At 42.8% G+C, this 20,242-nt stretch overlaps 1 protein-coding gene and 1 non-coding gene across 2 annotated transcripts; both read right to left on the bottom strand.

Moving 5' to 3' along the window:
- Window positions 1-1,992: 1,992 nt before the first annotated feature.
- On the bottom strand, window positions 1,993-12,057 carry gtpbp4 (GTP binding protein 4). Its single transcript, XM_046322138.1, has 17 exons — window positions 11,940-12,057; window positions 11,459-11,629; window positions 11,268-11,371; window positions 11,032-11,168; window positions 10,116-10,216; window positions 8,824-8,916; window positions 8,302-8,493; window positions 4,979-5,044; window positions 4,757-4,846; window positions 4,547-4,657; window positions 4,283-4,360; window positions 4,088-4,139; window positions 3,865-3,965; window positions 3,426-3,623; window positions 3,259-3,324; window positions 3,006-3,155; window positions 1,993-2,737 (listed from the first exon to the last, which is right to left on the bottom strand). Exons 1-17 carry the CDS (start codon window positions 11,985-11,987, stop codon window positions 2,585-2,587), a joined length of 1,911 nt encoding a protein of 636 aa, XP_046178094.1. The 5' UTR covers window positions 11,988-12,057; the 3' UTR covers window positions 1,993-2,584.
- On the bottom strand, window positions 7,897-8,078 carry LOC124010269. Its single transcript, XR_006834405.1, has one exon. It is a non-coding gene; the product is annotated as a small nucleolar RNA SNORA81 (small nucleolar RNA).
- Window positions 12,058-20,242: the final 8,185 nt, after the last annotated feature.

Raw genomic sequence — 20,242 nt, forward strand, 5'->3', positions numbered from 1 at the left:
CATCGTCCAGAAACTAGTTTTTATTTGTGCTGAGCGATAAACCGAAATGTTGGTTATTTTTCTGTTTTTAAACAACTAATCGACAGATGTCAATTGCGAGATAAATCCGATCATGCCCGAACTGTGTGATGTAGTAGGAAAATATAAAGGCAACAACTTCAAAGATTTTACTAAGTTCATATAAGGAAATCTGTCAATTTTATGGATTTCACAACTGGGAATCCAGATATGCATCTGTTGGTCACAGATACTTTAAGGGTGTGGATCAGAAAACCAGCCAATATCTGGTGTGACCATTTGCCTCATGCAGCGCGACACAGCTCCTTCGCATAGAATTGATCAGGCTGTTGATTGTGGCCTGTGGAATGTTGTCCCACTCCTCTTCAATGGCTGTGCGAAGTTGCTGGATATTGGAGGGAACTGGAACACGCTGTAGCACACATAGATTCAGAGCATCCCAAACATGCTCACTGGGTGACATGTATGGTGAGTATGCAGGCAATGGTTGAACTGGGTAATTTTCAACTTCCAGGAATTGTGTAGATCCTTGTGACATGGGGCCGTGCATTATCATGCTGAAACACGAGGCTACGACAGCAAATTAATGACATGACGATGCGCCTCAGGACCTCGTCACTGTATCTCTTTGCCTTCAAATTGCCACCGATAAAATGCAATTGTGTTTCTTTTCCGTAGCTTATGCCTGCCCATACCATAACCGCACTGCCACCATGGGGCACTCTGTTCACAACTTTGACATCAGCAAACCGCTCGCCCACACGACACCATTCACGTGGTCTGCGGTTGTGAGGTCGGTTGGAAGTACTGCCAAATTCTCTAAAACAACATTTATGGCTTATGGTAGAGAAGTGAACATTCAATTATCTGGCAACAGATCTGGTGGACATTCCTGCAGTCAGCATACCAATTGAACGCTCCCTCAAAACTTGAGACATCTGTAGCATTGTATTGTGACAACTGTACATTTTCGTGGCCTTTTGTCCCCAGCACAGGGTGGACCTCTGATCGTACTGTTTAATCAGCTTCTTGATATGTCACACCTGTCAGGTGGATGGACGATCTTGGCAAAGGAGAAATGATCACGAAGAAGGGATGTAAACAAATGTGTGCATGGAACATTTCTGTAATCTTTTGTTTCAGCTCATGAAACATGGGACAAACACTTTACATGTTGCATCTATATTTTTGTTTAGAACTGGCCAATGTTCTACATAGGTCAGCGCAGAAAACATAATTAACTACAATAACCATAATCCATTGTGCAGCTACTTGTCCGGTCTGTTTCTTTTTGTGTGATCAAGAGGGGATACATAGAGCAGTTACTTTGTAAGGTATTGGTATTCAGTCATAGTATGCCTTACTTAGAACTACAAAATGTGATTTCATCAGACAGCAGCTCTATAGAGATCAGATGACTTGGAATAGTCAAATAAAACAAATGTAATATTTTATTAAAACAGGCCTAAAGTAATGTGAATAACCAATGGTTAATAAGTGATTAGTCATTGGCAGTCTACCATCATGGGACATATATAAACTTTTACTCTGCCTTGTAGAATCATTTTTCATCATCGAAACCCATCTCAAAAAGCACTAATCGCTCAGCACTAGTTTTTATGTGAAAACAGAATCCTACTCATCTCTCTGCATGCTTCTTTCTCACTTGTGTTTTTAGCAGACTTGGCCAGAGCAGGGCACCTGGCTCACCCGATCCAAACTCCTCCCACCGGGATAAACCAGCCAGATAAACAAACAACCTCATTGTTAGGATGGAGACATGAGCATCTGGTCATTATATACAGATCTCTGATTCTCGTTGTTGACCAAGCTATGATTTAAACATCCCACTTTGAGCAGGCTTATTGAGTGCACCACACAATATTTGAGTTTCCTAACATTTCCTGAACGGGTACATCATTTGTTATATCTTTCGATCACACTATTTAATAAAAAGGCAGGACAAGATCAATATTAAAGTATTCAGTATATTTGATTTTAATAAAGCATCACAGAGACAAATGTCAATTTAGCATTTAATCAGTTCCCCCACTTCAGTGTACACTGTAGAAGAAACTCACATTTAGTGAGAGGTTAACTGTTACGGTGCATGCAGCTTCATGTTATTTATGTTTCTAGTGACACCAAAGAAATACACTGTTTTAAATTACAGGAGTTAAGGCAAGATGTTCCAATGAAAGTTTACAATTAAAGTACACTTTACTCGAATGCTATTTGAGCCTTTTTCGTATAACAATTGGTGGCCACAGCAATTGGAAGCTATGACTGTGGGTGTTCACATAAGTGACAAGTTGAACTAACCACTAAAATCCACCAACATCTCATTGCTTGCTGATACCTTGTCAGATTTTATGTTTGTGCTCCACTGCACAGCGACAGCTTTTCAAAACCAGGAACGACACATCCGTGTCACTCAATACCTCAATCTAATGAACGATAATAAATGTTTGCGGTTCCTGAATTATGTTCAGTTTTACTCCAGAAGAAAATGTATACAATTGAGACAGAAGCTGGACTAAAAAGCTAACCGCATCGATCAATGCATTTATCTGTGATCGTTGGTTCCGGACTTCCTCTTGCCAGAGAAAAGATGTTTTGGCTTGAGGTCAAATACATGTCTGTCTGCCTCTCCCTTCTTCCCCTGGCGGTTCATGTCCTTCTGTTGGTTCTTCATCAACTTCTTGGCCTGTTTCGCCATCTATACAGGAAAACATACTTTCAGTAAATCCTCAGCAAAACACAGGTTGCGTCCCAAATGGAACTCTTATTCATATATAGAGCACTACTTTGACCAGGGCCAATAATAGGGTTCCACTTCAGACAAACTTAATCTTCATAACATCTCCAAAAGCATGTGTTTCTTTAAGCCAAGGGACTAACACTTCCCCAATATGCATTGTGCATATTTTTAACACAAACCATTTCACCGGATGACAGGAAGATCTATCGTAGCCTACACCACATACCTTAGGATCGCGAACACCAGATTGGTCGCGTGGAGGACGAGAGGCACTCTGACTGCGGGTTCGAGAGGTGGGAACGACAGACGCCTCACGCTTACGCTTCTTGGCAACGCCAACGCTCCGGGATCTACGGGCATTCACTGCATAGTGGCTCTGAAAGGACATCAACAGCAATGTGTGAATATAGTATCCGGTCTGTAGCTTCTATTAAGACATTGTACTTGACATACACAGAACTAAATGAAAAACAACTTACGTCATCTTTGCCAGTCATGTCCAGACCAAGGTCTCCCATTTCCTTCTCCAGGGTTTTTCTTTCAACCTGTAAGTGTTCAACATTTTGGCCCAGTGATTAGTAAGACCGAAAATAAAACAAGATAAACTTTAAAAGTTATATGCATATAAACAAGATGTCCATGTCACCTTCTTGACAGTTCTGGGTAGTCTGGGGCCGTGCACATCCTTGTCTTTGGAGCAAACGATCTTCAGCTTCCTCTTCTCTCTGATCTGTTTGGCCAGCTGACGGATCTCCTGCATCTCCTCGTCCTCGCTCTCCTCATCAGTCTCGTACTCCCCTGCCTTCACCTTCAGCTCCTCCTCCTTCTCCAGATCCTCCAGGTTCTGTATGGGCATGAGAGAGATGTTAGGAGAGGTGGCGGCCATAGAATTAGAATGAATAGAAAAGGCATCCCCATTTAAGTCTATGATTCCATGAAATCACCAGAGAGGCATTTCCATTCCTGTCAATTACTGCTTTTCAGTCCATGTTGTCGGCTATAGTGGCAGAACTGTCCATCCTATCCATACCAATCAACAATAACTATGGTCACCAAGATCAGTGGTTTCACCCCCCCCCACTCACCTTCATGATATCAGGGTCGATATAATCTGCAATGTTGTGACCCTCCCATATTTCAGGAATCACATCATATTTCTCATCTTGATTCATCAGATCCCAATATTCTGAAAAGAGGAAACATCAACTATTAGAGAAAATGGACCAAATAAGTTTGCTGATAACCATGTACACAATATCCTTTCAGACAAGCTTTTGATAAAGTTGATGACAGCGTCAATATACATACTCTGTAGGTCCAGGATATAATCATCTCCCATCTCCACCTCCAGGTCTCTCTCCTGTAAATCAATGATGGAAATTAGTAACACAGCTAGATCTTTACAATGCATGTTTACCACAACATAACCCACACGGATTTACATCCAAGGCTCTTCCAAGATAATCCTTCCACAACTGTTACTAATTATTAGTATGGCTCTACCGTTTTGCGTTTGGGTGCATCCACCTCCATTGTTTTCCTGCCAATCCTGGCTCCCTCCGGAATGAACGGTGGTCTCGCCTAGTGTTGAGAAAACAGGACAACTCAATTTCACCTGTTCACATTCAAAATGTATATAAACCATTACATTTTTTTGTTTTAACATGACCAAAATCATGCTTTTGACTTGCAAACATGTTTAACTTGGGCAAACAACGAAGTGTGGAAAGACGGACACCTCCACAGAGAGTACAGTGTTTAGCCTACCTTCTCGTCCCTCTTTGCAGGCACTGCTAAATGCAATCTGTTGAGCACATCATGCACCTTCTTGCCCTTCATCTTGCCGTCGACACGATGGGCCAGAAGTTTGTCACATGCCTGAAATTGAAGAAAATATATTAGTTATTTGTAGAACATTTTGAAAAATGTGCTACTAGCAAATTGTTAGTAATCAGAAGAGTGGACTAGACTCCTCACTTCTGTTTTCACAGTCATCACTCCCTCTTCAGTCAAAGTGCTGGTTTCAATGACAGAGATGCCCTCTGCAGTAAGGTCAGCAAAGATTTTCTGAGGAAACAAAGTAGGAAACCCTGATAAGCAAGTCCCATCTTGGAAGAGGATTGACAAAGTAAACTGGGGCGAAAAATACAGCCAAAGTAAAGAGAGAATATATTAACGAACATGAAAAAAACTACGAACCTGGTCTTCTTCAGTGAGTTCACTGATCTTCTTGACATCACACTTGTTTGCCACAATGAGCAAAGGCTAGAGGGAAAAAAATACAATAACATTATCATATTTCCTTGAAACCAGGTACAGGGAAAGCCGTCAATTGACTTAACAGGTTTTTTTTTTTTAAACCCCACTACTCAAAATGACAGCACAGAAGTGGACACAACTTTTCACTGTGAAAGAGGCTGTATCTATGATGGTTGGTGATACGGATTCGGACCAGTCCTTGCACTTTGAAAAGCGATGTTGAGGTGAGTGAAATAAGTAAACAGCAAATGTTTGGTGTTGTCGATGTTGGATGCTGTGAAACTTTGGGAATAGCTCTCAGATGAGCAAGTCCTGTCATCATAACTTGGTTGGTACAGGCGGACACATCAACAGTGGTGCTCAAATGATTGCTCTCAGGCTCAAGTTGCAGGGTTTAGCTGTATATAGTCAGCGTTATCTTGTTTCTACCGATGTGGAAACGGCCCAAGATGCTTGCTATAGGTAGCTGGCTAACTATACTGAACAAAATTATAAAGTGTTGGTCCCATGTTTCATGAGCTGATTTATCTCAAATGATGTTCACAAATTTGTTTACATCCCCGTTAGTGAAAATGTCTCCTTTGCCAAGATAATCCATCGACATGACAGGTGTGGCATATCAAGAAGCTAATTAAACAGCATGATCTTTACACAAGTGCACCTTGTGCTGGGGATAATAAAAGGCCACTTAAATGTGCATTTGGGGGAGCGTAAAATTGGCATGCTGACAGCAGGAATGTCCACCAGAGCTGTTGCCAGAGAACTGTTGCCCTTGCCCGGTAATGTGAAATCCATTATCCACTAGATTAGGGCAATTTCAATTGACTGATTTTCTTTTGTGAACTGTGACTCAGTAAAATTGTTGAAATTGTTGCATTTTGCATTTATATTTTTGTTCAGTATAGTTACTCTGTCAGACAAGAACCTCAGCTGTCACTTTCCCTAGCTAGCAGTACAGACAACCATATAATTAGCCACCGAAACAAAGGCTAGAGTAATGTGTTTATCTGTTGGGATTAGCTTATGGTTTGTCATGTTTGCTAGGAGGATATATTCATAGACTGCATGAATCAGGCCTTCATGGTCGAACTGCTGCAAAGAAACTACTACTTAAGGACATCAATAAGAAGAAGAAACTTGTTTGGGCAAAGAAACACAAGCAATGGACTTTAGACCGGTGGACAATGACCCCAATTATCTTATCTGTTACTCCTCTCCCTCCGTTACCATGTTCCTCTAGGGGTTGATCATCTTGACCAACTGAGGAGCTATTACAATGTTGGGGACAGAGGCAGAAAATGGTGGAAGTATGCAATTTGGGGGATGCTCAACATTGCCATCAGAAATGCATACATTGTGTGGGGGACCCTGCAAAGGTCCCTTCCCAGAAACCGCAGGTGCTGGTCCCTGAAGGCATTCCCTTTGTGATATTGTAGAAAGTGAGGAGCCAAGAGTGTGGAACCAGGGACTTGTGGATCGAGTTGTAACTCATTTGAAAGCAGGTTAACTTTGAAGGGTGCAAGAAGGGTGTGTGGTGTGCATCCAGAGTGGACGCAGTGTAAAGAGTGGGGGTTGTGTAGAAACCTCCTTTGGGTGCTCTATGGGGCCGTGCTTCCAGAAGTTCCATGACGTTCTAGGCTAAATGAAAACACTAAAGTGACCATGTGAAATATGAATGTCCTACAAATCTTTTATTGTCTATGAACAGTTTGTTGTGTTTTGTATCTTCTCTCTTTATCTGTCTCCATCTGGCAGCTCCTGAGTGGCGCTGCGGTCTTAGGCACTGTGTTTCAGTGCAAGAGGCGTCTCTGGTTCAAATCCAGGCTAAATCACATCGGGCCGTGATTGGGAGTCCCATAGGGCGACGCACAACTGGCCAAGCGTCGTCCTCGTTTGGCCGTCAACGTAAATAAGAATTTGTTCTGACTTGCCTAGTTAAATAAAGGTTAAAAAAATAATATTGAATAATTATTGTTGCATTCACTGAATTGTTGTCCAAGTAGGCTACTATTTCTATATTTTGTGTCAGGCCTGGTCTGTACTAAATCTTATTGAGAGGTTACCTACATTTTGTGTCAGGCCTGGTCTGTACTAAATCTTATTGAGAGGTTACCTACATTGTGGTCCTTCTGTAGCTCAGTTGGTAGAGCATGGCACTTGTAACGCCAGGGTAGTGGGTTCGATCCCCGGGACCACCCATACGTAGAATGTATGCACACATGACTGTAAGTCGCTTTGGATAAAAGCGTCTGCTAAATGGCATATATATATATATATATATATATACACATTTTGTGTCATGCCTGGTCTGTACTAAATCTTATTGAGAGGTTACCTACATTTTTTGTGTGAAAATGAATAGTTGTCTGCATTTTTACAACGTTACAGAAGTAAGAATAGATGTCAATCAAATAGCCAACTCTGTGTCGGTTTTGAAATACTTCCGAATTGTCCTCTGGCCACATTTCAGATCATATTTTGATTTATATGAAAATAATATTTAGAAGTATAATATATTAAACATGGTACATTTTGAGTGAGTAATTTAGTCAGATTTACTACAATTGAAATACTCTAAGATGTTTTGTGTTGAGTGCTAATCGTTTTCTGATAGTGTCTTTACTCAATGGAAGACAAAATTAGTGTTATTCCTATTGACATGAATGTGGTGTCATTAAATAAGAGGCTGTGTTCTTTAAAACTAAGTTAACTTGTAATTGCCATTTGTTTTTGAGCTGTGTGAGGAAATTAGTTTTATCTTAAATTACTAATCGGTAATCTAAAGCAGCATTCCAGAATTCCATAGGGGTCGAAAGTTTCTTTTGTTTTTTTGACATGCCTTGCTCATTTCAGAGAAATAATGTAGAACAGAGCCTTGAGACAAAGGACACTGGACATTAAGAAAGAGGTCCGTCCTAGCCTCACTTGCGACTCTGGGCCTTTTCTATCCTTCCTTGGTGTACCCATGCTTACATGGCCGCAAGAGCCAAGCCCGGAGGCTTCACCCCCACAATTTTAGCAGGGTGCTTTAAAAGAAGGGAAAGGTTTTGACTTTTGACCAAGCTGTTGACTAACTCACAAGCTTACAACTATCGACAATGCTGCTTCCATTAAACATGGTCTGAATAGGCACCCTATTCCTTATTACAATCCACTACCTTTGACCAGGGTCCATAGGACAGTAATGCACTATAAAAGGGTGTGTCATTTGTGATGCAGACTTAAAAAGTGATCAATGGTGCCTCCATAACGTGACCTCTGACCTTGTTGGCAAAGAGGGGCCGGATGTTGTTGAAGAGCTCGAGCTGCTGCTCCAGGGTTTGGCCACACTGCTCGGAGACGTCCATCACGTAGAGCACGGCAGAACGCAGATGGGCCAGGGCTGTGATAGCCTGCATCTCAATGGTGTTCCTCTCCTCCAAAGGGTGGTCCAAGATCCCTGGGGTGTCAACCACCTGCGGCCACATATGGAGTTAGCAATACACATTAAATGGTCCAGGTGTTAATCGTACTCGACAACTCGTGATTGAGAGAGAAACTAACACTACCTCGAGTACTTTATTGACAGTCTCAGATATTGTGGTAGGGGTTATCCATAACATGTTCAGTGTGGTGCATGATTTCTCATCACAGACCTACAAAGGGTACTTGATGTATCTGTGTTGTGATCTATTTTCCTTCCAAATACAATCTGGTGGAAAAGTGTATGAATATCAAATATTTAACTGTTCCAATTTATTCCAGCTAGAGATAGCTGGCGTGTAAGTGCATTAAAAACATCTTACCTGCCAACGAAGGTATTTGTAATCCATGTGGCCGACGAACAAGGACTTGGTGGTGAAGGCGTAGGGCTGGACTTCAACATCAGCTCTGGTGACCTGGGGAAGACATGTTGACAAAGCTGAACTCTTTTCTCACACTACTAAAATGTTTTGTATGACCATTTTATCCACGTTCTGCATATGTACCAGGATGTTCAAATGAACCTCAACCCATTTATTTCTAGTTGCCTTTATTTTACCAGGGAAGCCAGTCACAACATTATTTACAACAACCCGACTAAGATTGATACATCGTGCAGCAATGCAGACGAGAAACATAGTGCAATGCCTCTAACAATGGGTGCTTAAACTTGATTTAAAAATACACCAAACTAATGGATTTGGCATTGGCCATCAGATCCTCAAAGTTCTACAGCTGCACCATTGAGAGCATCTTGACTGGCTGCATCACCGCTTGGTATGGCAACTGCTTGGCACTACAGAGGGTAGTGCATGAGGCCCAGTACATAACTGGGGCTGAACTCCCTGCCACCCAGGACCTCTTTTTATTTAGCCTTTAACGAGGCAAGTCAGTTAAGAACAAATTATTATTTACAATGACAGCCTACCAAAAGGTCTCATGCGGGGACGGGGGCTGGGATATAGGACAAATACAGGCCTATATACCAGGCGATGTCAGAGTTGGGCCCTAAAAATAGTCAGACTCCAGTCCCCAGGTCATAGACTGTTCTCTCTGCTACTGCATGGCAAGTGGTACCGGAGCACCAAGTCTGGGACCAAAAGGCTCCTGCCATCAGACTGCCGAACAGTTAATCGATTGGCTACCCAGATTATTTACAATGACCCCTTTATTAGTTATTAATCTGAATTATTTTGCACATACTCTCTTGCACTGGCTCTATGCACACTCACTAGACACTACCCACACATACTACACTAAAACTACAACACAAACATGCTGCTGCTACTCTGATAATTATATATCCGGATTGCCTAGTCACTTTTACCCCCAACTACATGTACATACAGTATTACCTCAATTACCTTGCACCTCTGCACTGGTACTCTTTGAATATAGCCTTGTTATTGTTTTTGTGTTGCCATTGGCTTTTTTTATTTGGCAAATCATTGTCTTGAATTAAATCTGCATTGTTGGGAATGGGCTCGTAAGTACGCATTTCACTGTAAAGTCTACACCTGTTGTATTCTGCGCATGTGAGCAATACAATTTTATTTGGACACTAAAGGTCCTACCAACCATTGAACTGACAAAGAATAACAACAGGAATGCATACCTTGTTGATGAAACTAGACTTGCCCACATTAGGATATCCACAAAGCAGTAGAGTTCGAGTGTTGGGATCAATCGTTGGCAAACGGGAAAGATGCTGGCGCACTGTAAAAACAATAACAAAATGTAAACAACAATGACAGCCGGAGGCTAGTGTCTTTAGTATATGTACACCGGAGCCATTTACAGGCATGCATTATGAGGATTCTGTGTTATGCAATATAGCCAGTTACCATATATGTGATTGAATATGATCTGCTAACCATGTGTATGTGACAAATACAATTTGATTTGATGTTGGCTTGTGTGGATGTATGTATGTGTTTTGAAACATAGCTGACTTGAAACATTGTTAACAGTTTCAGGGCCATGGGCCTTTCTCATGATGGAAAAATACAGAATAACATGAAGACAGGAACTGTGCAATGAGTTGGGGGGGGCACATTCAGAACGTAGGGTTGCGAGAACAGTCTTTTGTTAGATAACAGGAGCCAGGTGCGAGATAACGGTATCGAGCATGAGCGCATAGATACTCGACACAGCAAGTTACATCTATCAACTGGAGCGCCCGGGGGCTGGTACCAGCTCGTACGACAACAATCAACGATAGGCTAGGTGAGTTTAAACCACGCCCCGTCTCTACTCTGACAGGCCAGCTTGGAAGCAGGAACTTTTTCTGTCAGGGTATATTTATAATTTCTTTGTCAAGAACAAGTCAGTTCTGTTAGCCCTGCGAGGTGGGACAGAGAGCCCGAATATACGAAAATTGCATTTACCACTTATTGCTTAGCTAATAAAAAATACATAGTATACAATCTGTGACTAATTGTCATATTTAGCCTGATACCAGATTCGAATTGACCCAAATCTAACAGCATACTTTGCCTTTCATCAAACAAAGTAAATAACTAAAAGATCACCTTGTTCCAGGTATTCCAAGCTTTGCTTCTGTCGCTTCATGATGGTGCACATCCGACCCAGAGCAGCGCGCTTCAATTGTTTACAGCGATACAGGGAATCACCGTACTTCATCAGTCGAACATAGTCTTTGGAAACACTGCAACAAGAACACATTTGAGTGGGACCACTCCAAATTGACCAACATATATGATCAGTGTAAGCAACAACAAAAAAGTGGGAAGAGTAAGCTTCATACTTGTCAATTAAATTCTTTGCGATGTTGATCTGTCCCAAAGCCAACTTGTAATGGTCTTTGTCATACAAGACATTCATCAAATCTGCATAGAAAGGATGGATATCCTGTGGAAGACCATATCATTCATTAGCAAAGTGGAACTAGGTAGTGTCTGAATATTACACGACTTTCAAAGCAATAACATTACTTACGTCCAATTTGGGAAAGTCTGTCAAAATCTGGGAGAGCCGATCATGATAGTTCTGTTGGGTGAATTTCACCTTGCGCATGTAGAAATGCCTGATGCGGTGAATTTGATAATGCTTGTGTACTACTGTCGGAGTCTTCCTTTGGGTTTTCGATAAAGTGATGTCAATGAATTCCTGTGAAATCAATTGGGAACGGCAATCAGCACATTGAATGAGGTCAATTTAAACTAAATGTATGTCAATACTATGTGTTTTACAATAACAAACTATTCACATCGCTAGACACGCATTTGTATGTATACTGTTGACCCCCCCAAAAAAATAAATGTCATGCGTGGCTTCTCTCCCTTCCCAAGCACAACACGTGTCTCTCTCCAGAAGCAGACATTTAATTCCAACCAGACAAACAGCACGTTTTCGTAATTTAGAGTCGGTATTTTCCGGAGAAACAAATCAATAACTTGTAAAACGTGTAAAAACGTACCTTTGAGGTGGGAACCACCATAATCTTCTTAAAATTATAAAGTGCCATTTTTTCGGAACACGTTCGGACACTGACTGCAAGCGGAAAGGACCCAAACCGGATCGAAACAACAAAGATGAGGAAGTGAAGCTGTTATATCAAGAGGAACTCCACGTGAGAAAATAAATGTCCTCACTTTTCTTTACACTGCCCTCTAGTGCTCATATGAAGTCAGGGATGCAAAAATGACATACAGTTGAAGTCGAAAGTTTACATACACTTAGGTTAGAGTCATTAAAACTTGTTTTTCAACCACTCCTCAAATGTCTTGTTAACAAACTATAGTTTTGGCAAGTCGGTTAGGACATCTACTTTGTGCATGATACAAGTCATTTTTACAATACAATTCACTGTATTACAATTCCAGTGGGTCAGAAGTTTACATACACTAAATTGACTGTGCCTTTAAACAGCTTTAGATGTCATGGTTGATGTCATGGCTTTAGAAGCTTCTGATAGGCTAATTGACATCATTTGAGTCAATTGAAGGTGTACCTGTGGATGTATTTCAAGGCCTATCTTCAAACTCAGTGCCTCTTTGCTTGACATCATGGAAAAATCCAAATAAATCAGCCACGACCTCAGAAGAAAATAGTAGACCTCCACAAGTCTGGTTCATCCTTGGGAGCAATTTCCAAACGCCTGAAGGTGCCACGTTCATCTGTACAAACAATAGTACGCAAGTATAAACACCATGGAACCAGGCAGCCATCATCTCTGTCTCCTAGAGGTGAATGTACTTTGGTGTGAAAAGTGCAAATCAATCCCAGAACAACAGCAAAGGACCTTGTGAAGATGCTGGAGGAAACAGGTACACAAGTATCTACAGTATATCCACATTAAAACAACTCCTGTATCGACATAACCTGAAAGGCCGTTCAGCAAGGAAGAAACCACTGCTCCAAAACCGCCATAAAAAAGCCAGACTACGGTTTGCAACTGCACATGGGGACAAATATCATACTTTTTGGAGAAATATCATCTGGTCTGATGAAACAAAAATAGAACTGTTTGGTCATAATGACCATCGTTATGTTCGGAGGAAAAACGGGGATGCTTGCAAGCCGAAGAACACCATCCCAACCGTGAAGCACATGGGTGGCAGCATCATGTTGTGGGGGTGCTTTGCTGCAGGAGGGACTGGTGCACTTCAAAAAATAGAATGCATCATGAGGGAGGAAAACTATGTGGATATATTGAAGCAACATCTCAAGACATCAGTCAGGAAGTTAAAGCTTGGTCGCAAATGGGTCTTCCAAATGGACAATGACATCAAGCATATTTCCAAGGTTGTGGCAAAATGGCTTAAGGAAAACAAAGAGAAGGTATTGGAGTGGCCATCACAAAGCCCTGACCTCAATCCTATGGAACATTTGTGGGCAGAACTGAAAAGGTATTATGTTAGGAAGGATGCCTACAAACCTGACGCAGTTACACCAGCTCTGTCAGGAGGAATGGGCCAAAGCTTGTGGAAGGCTACCCTAAACGTTTGACGCAAGTTAAACAATTAAAAGACACTCAATTAGTATTTGGTAACATTGTATGTAAACTTCTGAACCACTGTGAATGTGATGAAATCAAATCAAACAAAGTGTATTTGTCACGTGCGCCGGAAAGAGCATGGCGCTTGTAACGCCAGGGTAGTGGGTTCGATCCCCGGGACCACCCATACGTAGAATGTATGCACACATGACTGTAAGTCGCTTTGGATAAAAGCGTCTGCTAAATGGCATATATTATTATTATTATTACAGTGAAATGTTTACTTACAGGCTCTAACCAATAGTAGGTAAAGAAATAAAACAATAGCTATATACAGTAGCGAGGCTATAAAAGTAGCAAAGATACTTACAGACACTGGTTAGTCAGGCTGATTGAGGTCGTATGTACATGTAGATATGGTTAAAGTGACTATGCATATATAATGAACAGAGAGTAGCAGTAACGTAAAAGAGGGGTTGGCGGGTGGTGGGTGGCAGGACACAATGCAGATAGCCCGGTTAGCCAATGTGCAGGAGCACTGGTTGGTCGGCCCAATCGAGGTAGTATGTACATGAATGTATAGTTAAAGTGATTATGCATATATGATAAACAGAGTGTAAACAGAGAGTAGCAGCAGCGTAAAAAGAGGGGTTGGGGGGCGCACACAATGCAAATAGTCCAGGTACCTGTTCAAGGGGTCATTTTGACTTGGGGTAAAAACTGTTGAGAAGTCTTTTAGTCATAGACTTGGCACTCCGGTACTGGTAGTAGAGAGAACAGTCTATGACTGGGGTGGCTGGGGTCTTTGACAATTTTTAGGGCCTTCCTCTGACACCGCCTGGTGTAGAGGTCCTGGATGGCAGGCAGCTTTGCCCCAGTGATGTACTGGGCCGTACGCACTACCCTCTGTAGTGCCTTGCGGTCAGAGGCAGAACAATTGCCGTACCAGGCAGTCATGCAACCAGTCAGGAAGCTCTCGATGTTGCAGCTGTAGAACCTTTTGAGGATCTCAAGACCCATGCCAAATATTTTTAGGATCTTGAGGGGGAATAGGCTTGAAGCTCTCAACCTGCTCCACTACAGCCCTGTCGATCAGAATGGGGGCGTGCTCGGTCCTCCTTTTCCTGTAGTCCACAATCATCTCCTTAGTCTTGGTTACGTTGAGGGATAGGTTGTTATTCTGGCACCACCCGGCCAGGTCTCTGACCTCCTCCCTATAGGCTGTCTCATTGTTGTCGGTGATCAGGCCTACCACTGTTGTGTCGTCTGCAAACTTAATGATGGTGTTGGAGTCGTGTCTGGTCATGCAGTCGTGGGTGAACAGGGAGTACAGGAGGGGACTGAGCACGCACCCCTGGGGAGCTCCAGTGTTGAGGATCAGTGTGGCAGATGTGTTGCTACCTACCCTCACCACTTGGGGGAGCCCATCAGGAAGTCCAGGATCCAGTTGCAGAGGGAGGTGTTTAGTCCCAGGATCCTTAGCTTAGTGATGAGCTTTGAGGGTACTATGGTGCTGAACGCTGAGCTGTAGTCAATGAATAGCATTCTCACATAATTGTTCCTTTTGTCCAGGTGGGAAAGGGTAGTGTGGAGTGCAATAGAGAATGCATCATCTGTGGATCTGTTTGGGCGGTATGCAAATTGGAGTGGGTCTAGGGTTTCTGGGATAATGATGTTGAAGTGAGCCATTTACCAACCTTTCAAAGCACTTCATGGCTACGGACGTGAATGCTACGGGTCTGTAGTCATTTAGGCAGGTTGCCTTTGCCTTTGTTCTTGGGCACAGGGACTATGGTGGTCTGCTTGAAACATGTTGATATTACAGATTCAATCAGGGACATGTTGAAAATGTCAGTGAAGACAGCTGCCAGTTGGTCAGCACATGCCCAGAGCACATGTCCTGGTAATCCGTCTGGCCCCGCAGCCTTGTGTATGTTGACCTGTTTAAAGGTCTTACTCACGTCGGCTACGGAGAGTGTGATCACACAGTCATCCGGTACAGCTGATGCTCTCATGCATGCCTCAGTGTTGCTTACCTCGACGCAAGCATATAAGTGAAATTGAGTTCAGGTGCTTGAACACGTCATTTCCGGTCACAACTTGCAGACTTGTTTACGTGTTGCTGTGCGTTTTGTTGCCAAAATATTTTGCTACCTGACAACTTTACGGTTTTTACTTTTTAATTACCATTTATATTTTTGTTTTTTTCCCCCTCAACTTTTTCACTCCGGACGCTTTATCTGGACATGGTTCGTCAGGACCTCCAACAGCCGAAGCTAAGTAGTAACATTAACATGATGCCTTCTAATTGCAGTCGCTGTACTCATAATATACAGGACAACGATCACCTTACGGCGAGGATAGCTGTGCTACAAGCCCAGCTTCAGACGCAATCGTTAGGCAAGGGTAATTTCAGTGTAGGAAAGGATGAAACAGCGTCTGTGCCACCAGTAAGTACAGATAGTAGTATAAATCCCCTGGCACAGTCCCCGCAGCCGGACAACTTTCTCACGGTTTCTGGAAGGAAATGCTGTAGGAATGCTCAACCGGTGTCGCTCATTCAGCCGACAGAAACTTTCAACCGGTTTTCCCCATTAAGCAGCGAGTCGGAGTCAGAGGCCGAGCCTTCTCTTGTCTCTACTCCTCCCGTTATGGGGTCTGAGACGCCGAAGCTTCCCACCATTAGCTCTGACAAATTGAAAACTCTAGTCATTGGCAACTCCATTACCCGCAGTACTAGACTTAAAACGAATCATCCAGCGATCATACACTGTTTACCAGGGGGCAGGGCTACCGACGTTAAGGCTAATCTGAAGATGGTGCTGACTAAATCTAAAACTGGCGAGTGTAGAGAGTATAGAGATATTGTTATCCACGTCGGCACCAACGATGTTAGGATGAAACACTCAAAGATCACCAAGCGCAACATAGCTTCTGCGTGTAAATCAGCTAGAAAGATGTGTCGGCATCGAGTAATTGTCTCTGGCACCCTCCCAGTTAGGGGGAGTGGAGCTCTACAGCAGAGTCTCACAACTCAATCGCTGGTTGAAAACTGTTTTCTGCCCCTCCCAAAAGATAGAATTTGTAGATAATTGGCCCTCTTTCTGGGACTCACCCACAAACAGGACCAAGCCTGACCTGCTGAGGAGTGACGGACTCCACCCTAGCTGGAGGGGTGCTCTGATCTTATCTACCAACATAGACAGGGCTCTAACTCCTCTAGCTCCACAATGAAATAGGGTGCAGGCCAGGCAGCAGGCTGTTAGCCAGCCTGCCAGCATAGTGGAGTCTGCCACTAGCACAGCCAGTGTAGTCAGCTCAGCTATCACCATTGAGACTGTGTCTGTGCCTCGACCTAGGTTGGGCAAAACTAAACATGGCGGTGTTCACCTTAGCAATCTCACTAGGATAAAGACCTCCATTCCTGTCATTATTGAAAGAGATAATACCTCACATCTCAAAATAGGGCTACTTAATGTTAGATCCCTTACTTCAAAGGCAATTATAGTCAATGAACTAATCACTGATCATAATCTTGATGTGATTGGCCTGACTGAAACATGGCTTAAGCCTGATGAATTTATTGTGTTAAATGAGGCCTCACCTCCTGGCTACACTAGAGACCATATCCCCAGTGCATCCCGCAAAGGTGGAGGTGTTGCTAACATTTACGATAGCAAATTTCAATTTACAAAAGAAAAATGACGTTTTCGTCTTTTGAACTTCTTGTCATGAAATCTATGCAGCCTACTCAATCACTTTTTATAGCTACTGTTTACAGGCCTCCTGGGCCATATAAAGCATTCCTCATTGAGTTTCCTGATTTCCTATTGGACCTTGTAGTCATAGCAGATAATATTCTAATCTTTGGTGACTTTAATATTCACATGGAAAAGTCCACAGACCCACTCCAAAAGGCTTTCGGAGCCATCATCGACTCAGTGGGTTTTGTCCAACATGTCTCTGGACCCATTCACTGTCACAGTCATACTCTGGACCTAGTTTTGTCCCATGGAATAAATGTTGTGGATCTTAATGTTTTTCCTCATAATCCTGGACCACCATTTTATTACGTTTGCAATTGCAACAAATAATCTGCTCAGACCCCAACCAAGGAACGTGCTATAAAATCACAGACAACACAAAGATTCCTTGATGTCCTTCCAGATTCCCTCTATCTACCCATGGATGCCAGAGGACAAAAATCAGTTTACTACATAACTGAGGAACTCAATTTAACCTTGCGCAATACCCTAGATGCAGTTGCACCCCTAAAAACTAAAAACATTTCTCATAAGAAACTAGCTCCCTGGTACACAGAAAATACCCCAGCTCTGAAGCAAGCTTCCAGAAAATTGGAACGGAAATGGCGCCACACCAAACTGGAAGTCTTCCGACTAGCTTGGAAAGACAGTACCGTGCAGTACCGAAGAGCCCTTACTGCTGCTCGATCATCCTATTTTTCTAACTTAATTGAGGAAAATAAGAACAATCCGAAATTCCTTTTTGATACTGTCGCAAAGCTAACTAAAAAGCAGCATTCCCCAAGAGAGGATGGCTTTCACTTTAGCAGTGATAAATTCATGAACTTGTTTGAGGAAAAGATCATGATTATTAGAAAGCAAATTACGGACTCCTCTTTAAATCTGCATATTCCTTCAAAGCTCAGTTGTCCTGAGTCTGCACAACTCTGCCAGGACCTAGGATCAAGAAAGACGCTCAAGTGTTTTAGTACTATATCTCTTGACACAATGATGAAAATAATCATGGCCTCTAAACCTTCAAGCTGCATACTGAAAGAGCTGCTTCCTGTGCTTGGCCCTCCTATGTTGAACATAATAAACGGCTCTCTATCCATCGGATGTGTACCAGACTCACTAAAAATGGCAGTAATAAAGCCTCTCTTGAAAAAGCCAAACCTTGACGCAGAAAATATTTTCAAAACTATCGGCCTAGATCGAATCTTCCATTCCTCTCAAAAATTTTAGAAAAGGCTGTTGCGCAGCAACTCACTGCCTTCCTGCAGACAAAAAATGTATACGAAATGCTTCAGTCTGGTTTTAGACCCCATCATAGCACTGAGACTGCACTTGTGAAGGTGGTAAATGACCTTTTAATGGCATCAGACCGAGGCTCTGCATCTGTCCTCGTGCTCCTAGACCTTAGTGCTGCTTTTGATACCATCGATCACCACATTATTTTGGAGAGATTGGAAACCCAAATTGGTCTACATGGACAAGTTCTGGCCTGGTTTAGATCTTATCTGTCGGAAAGATATCAGTTCGTCTCTGTGAATGGTTTGTCCTCTGACGAATCAACTGTAAGTTTCGGTGTTCCTCAAGGTTCTGTTTTAGGACCACTATTGTTTTCACTATATATTTTACCTCTTGGGGATGTCATTCGAAAACATAATGTTAACTTTCACTGCTATGCGGATGACACACAGCTGTACATTTCAATGAAACATGGTGAAGCCCCAAAATTGCCCTCGCTAGAAGCATGTGTTTCAGACATAAGAAAGTGGATGGCTGCAAACTTTCTACTTTTGAAACTCGGACAAAACAGAGATGCTTGTTCTAGGTCCCAAGAAACAAAGAGATCTTCTGTTGAATCTGACAATTAATCTTAATTGTTGTACAGTTGTCTAAAAAAACTGTGAAGGACCTCGGCGTTACTCTGGACCCTGATCTCTCTTTTGAAGAACATATCAAGACCATTTCAAGGACAGCTTTTTTCCATCTACGTAACATTGCAAAAATCAGAAACTTTCTGGCCAAAAATGATGCAGAAAAATTAATCAATGCTTTTGTCACTTCTAGGTTAGACTACTGCAATGCTCTACTTTCCGGCTACCCGGATAAAGCACTAAATAAACTTCAGTTAGTGCTAAATACGGCTGCTTAGAATCCTGACTAGAACCCCAAAAATTGATCATACTACTCCAGTGCTAGCCTCCCTACACTGGCTTCCTGTCAAAGCAAGGGCTAATTTCAAGGTTTTACTGCTAACCTACAAAGCATTCCATGGGCTTGCTCCTACCTATCTCTCTAATTTGGTCCTGCCGTACATACCTACACGTACGCTACGGTCACAAGACGCAGGCCTCCTAATTGTCCCTAGAATTTCTAAACAAACAGCTGGAGGCAGGACTTTCTCCTATAGAGCTTCATTTTTATGGAACGGTCTGCCTACCCATGTCAGAGACGCAAACTTGGTCTCAACCTTTAAATCTTTACTGAAGACTCATCTCTTCAGTGGGTCATATGATTGAGTGTAGTCTGGCCCAGGACTGCAAAGGTGAACGGAAAGGCTCTGGAGCAACGAACCGCCCTTGCTGTCTCTGCCTGGCCGGTTCCCCTCTTTCCACAGGGATTCTCTGCCTCTAACCCTATTACATGGGCAGAGTCACTGGCTTACTGGGGCTCTCTCATACCATCCCTGGGAGGGGTGCGTCACCTGAGTGGGTTGAGTCACTGATGTGATCATCCTGTCTGGGTTGGTGCCCCCCCCCTCCCTTGGGTTGTGCCGTGGCGGAGATTTTTGTGGGCTATACTCAGCCTTGTCTCAGGATGGTAAGTTGGTGGTTGAAGATATCCCTCTAGTGGTGTGGGGGCTGTGCTTTGGCAAAGTGGGTGGGGTTATATCCTTCCTGTTTGGCCCTGTCCGGGGGTGTCCTCAGATGGGGGCACAGTGTCTCCTGACCCCTCCTGTCTCAGCCTCCAGTATTTATGCTGCAGTAGTTTATGTGTCGGGGGGCTAGGGTCAGTTTGTTATATCTGGAG

This window comes from Oncorhynchus gorbuscha, linkage group LG22 (assembly GCF_021184085.1).
Source record: "Oncorhynchus gorbuscha isolate QuinsamMale2020 ecotype Even-year linkage group LG22, OgorEven_v1.0, whole genome shotgun sequence".
In the NCBI taxonomy this organism is placed as follows: domain Eukaryota; kingdom Metazoa; phylum Chordata; class Actinopteri; order Salmoniformes; family Salmonidae; genus Oncorhynchus; species Oncorhynchus gorbuscha.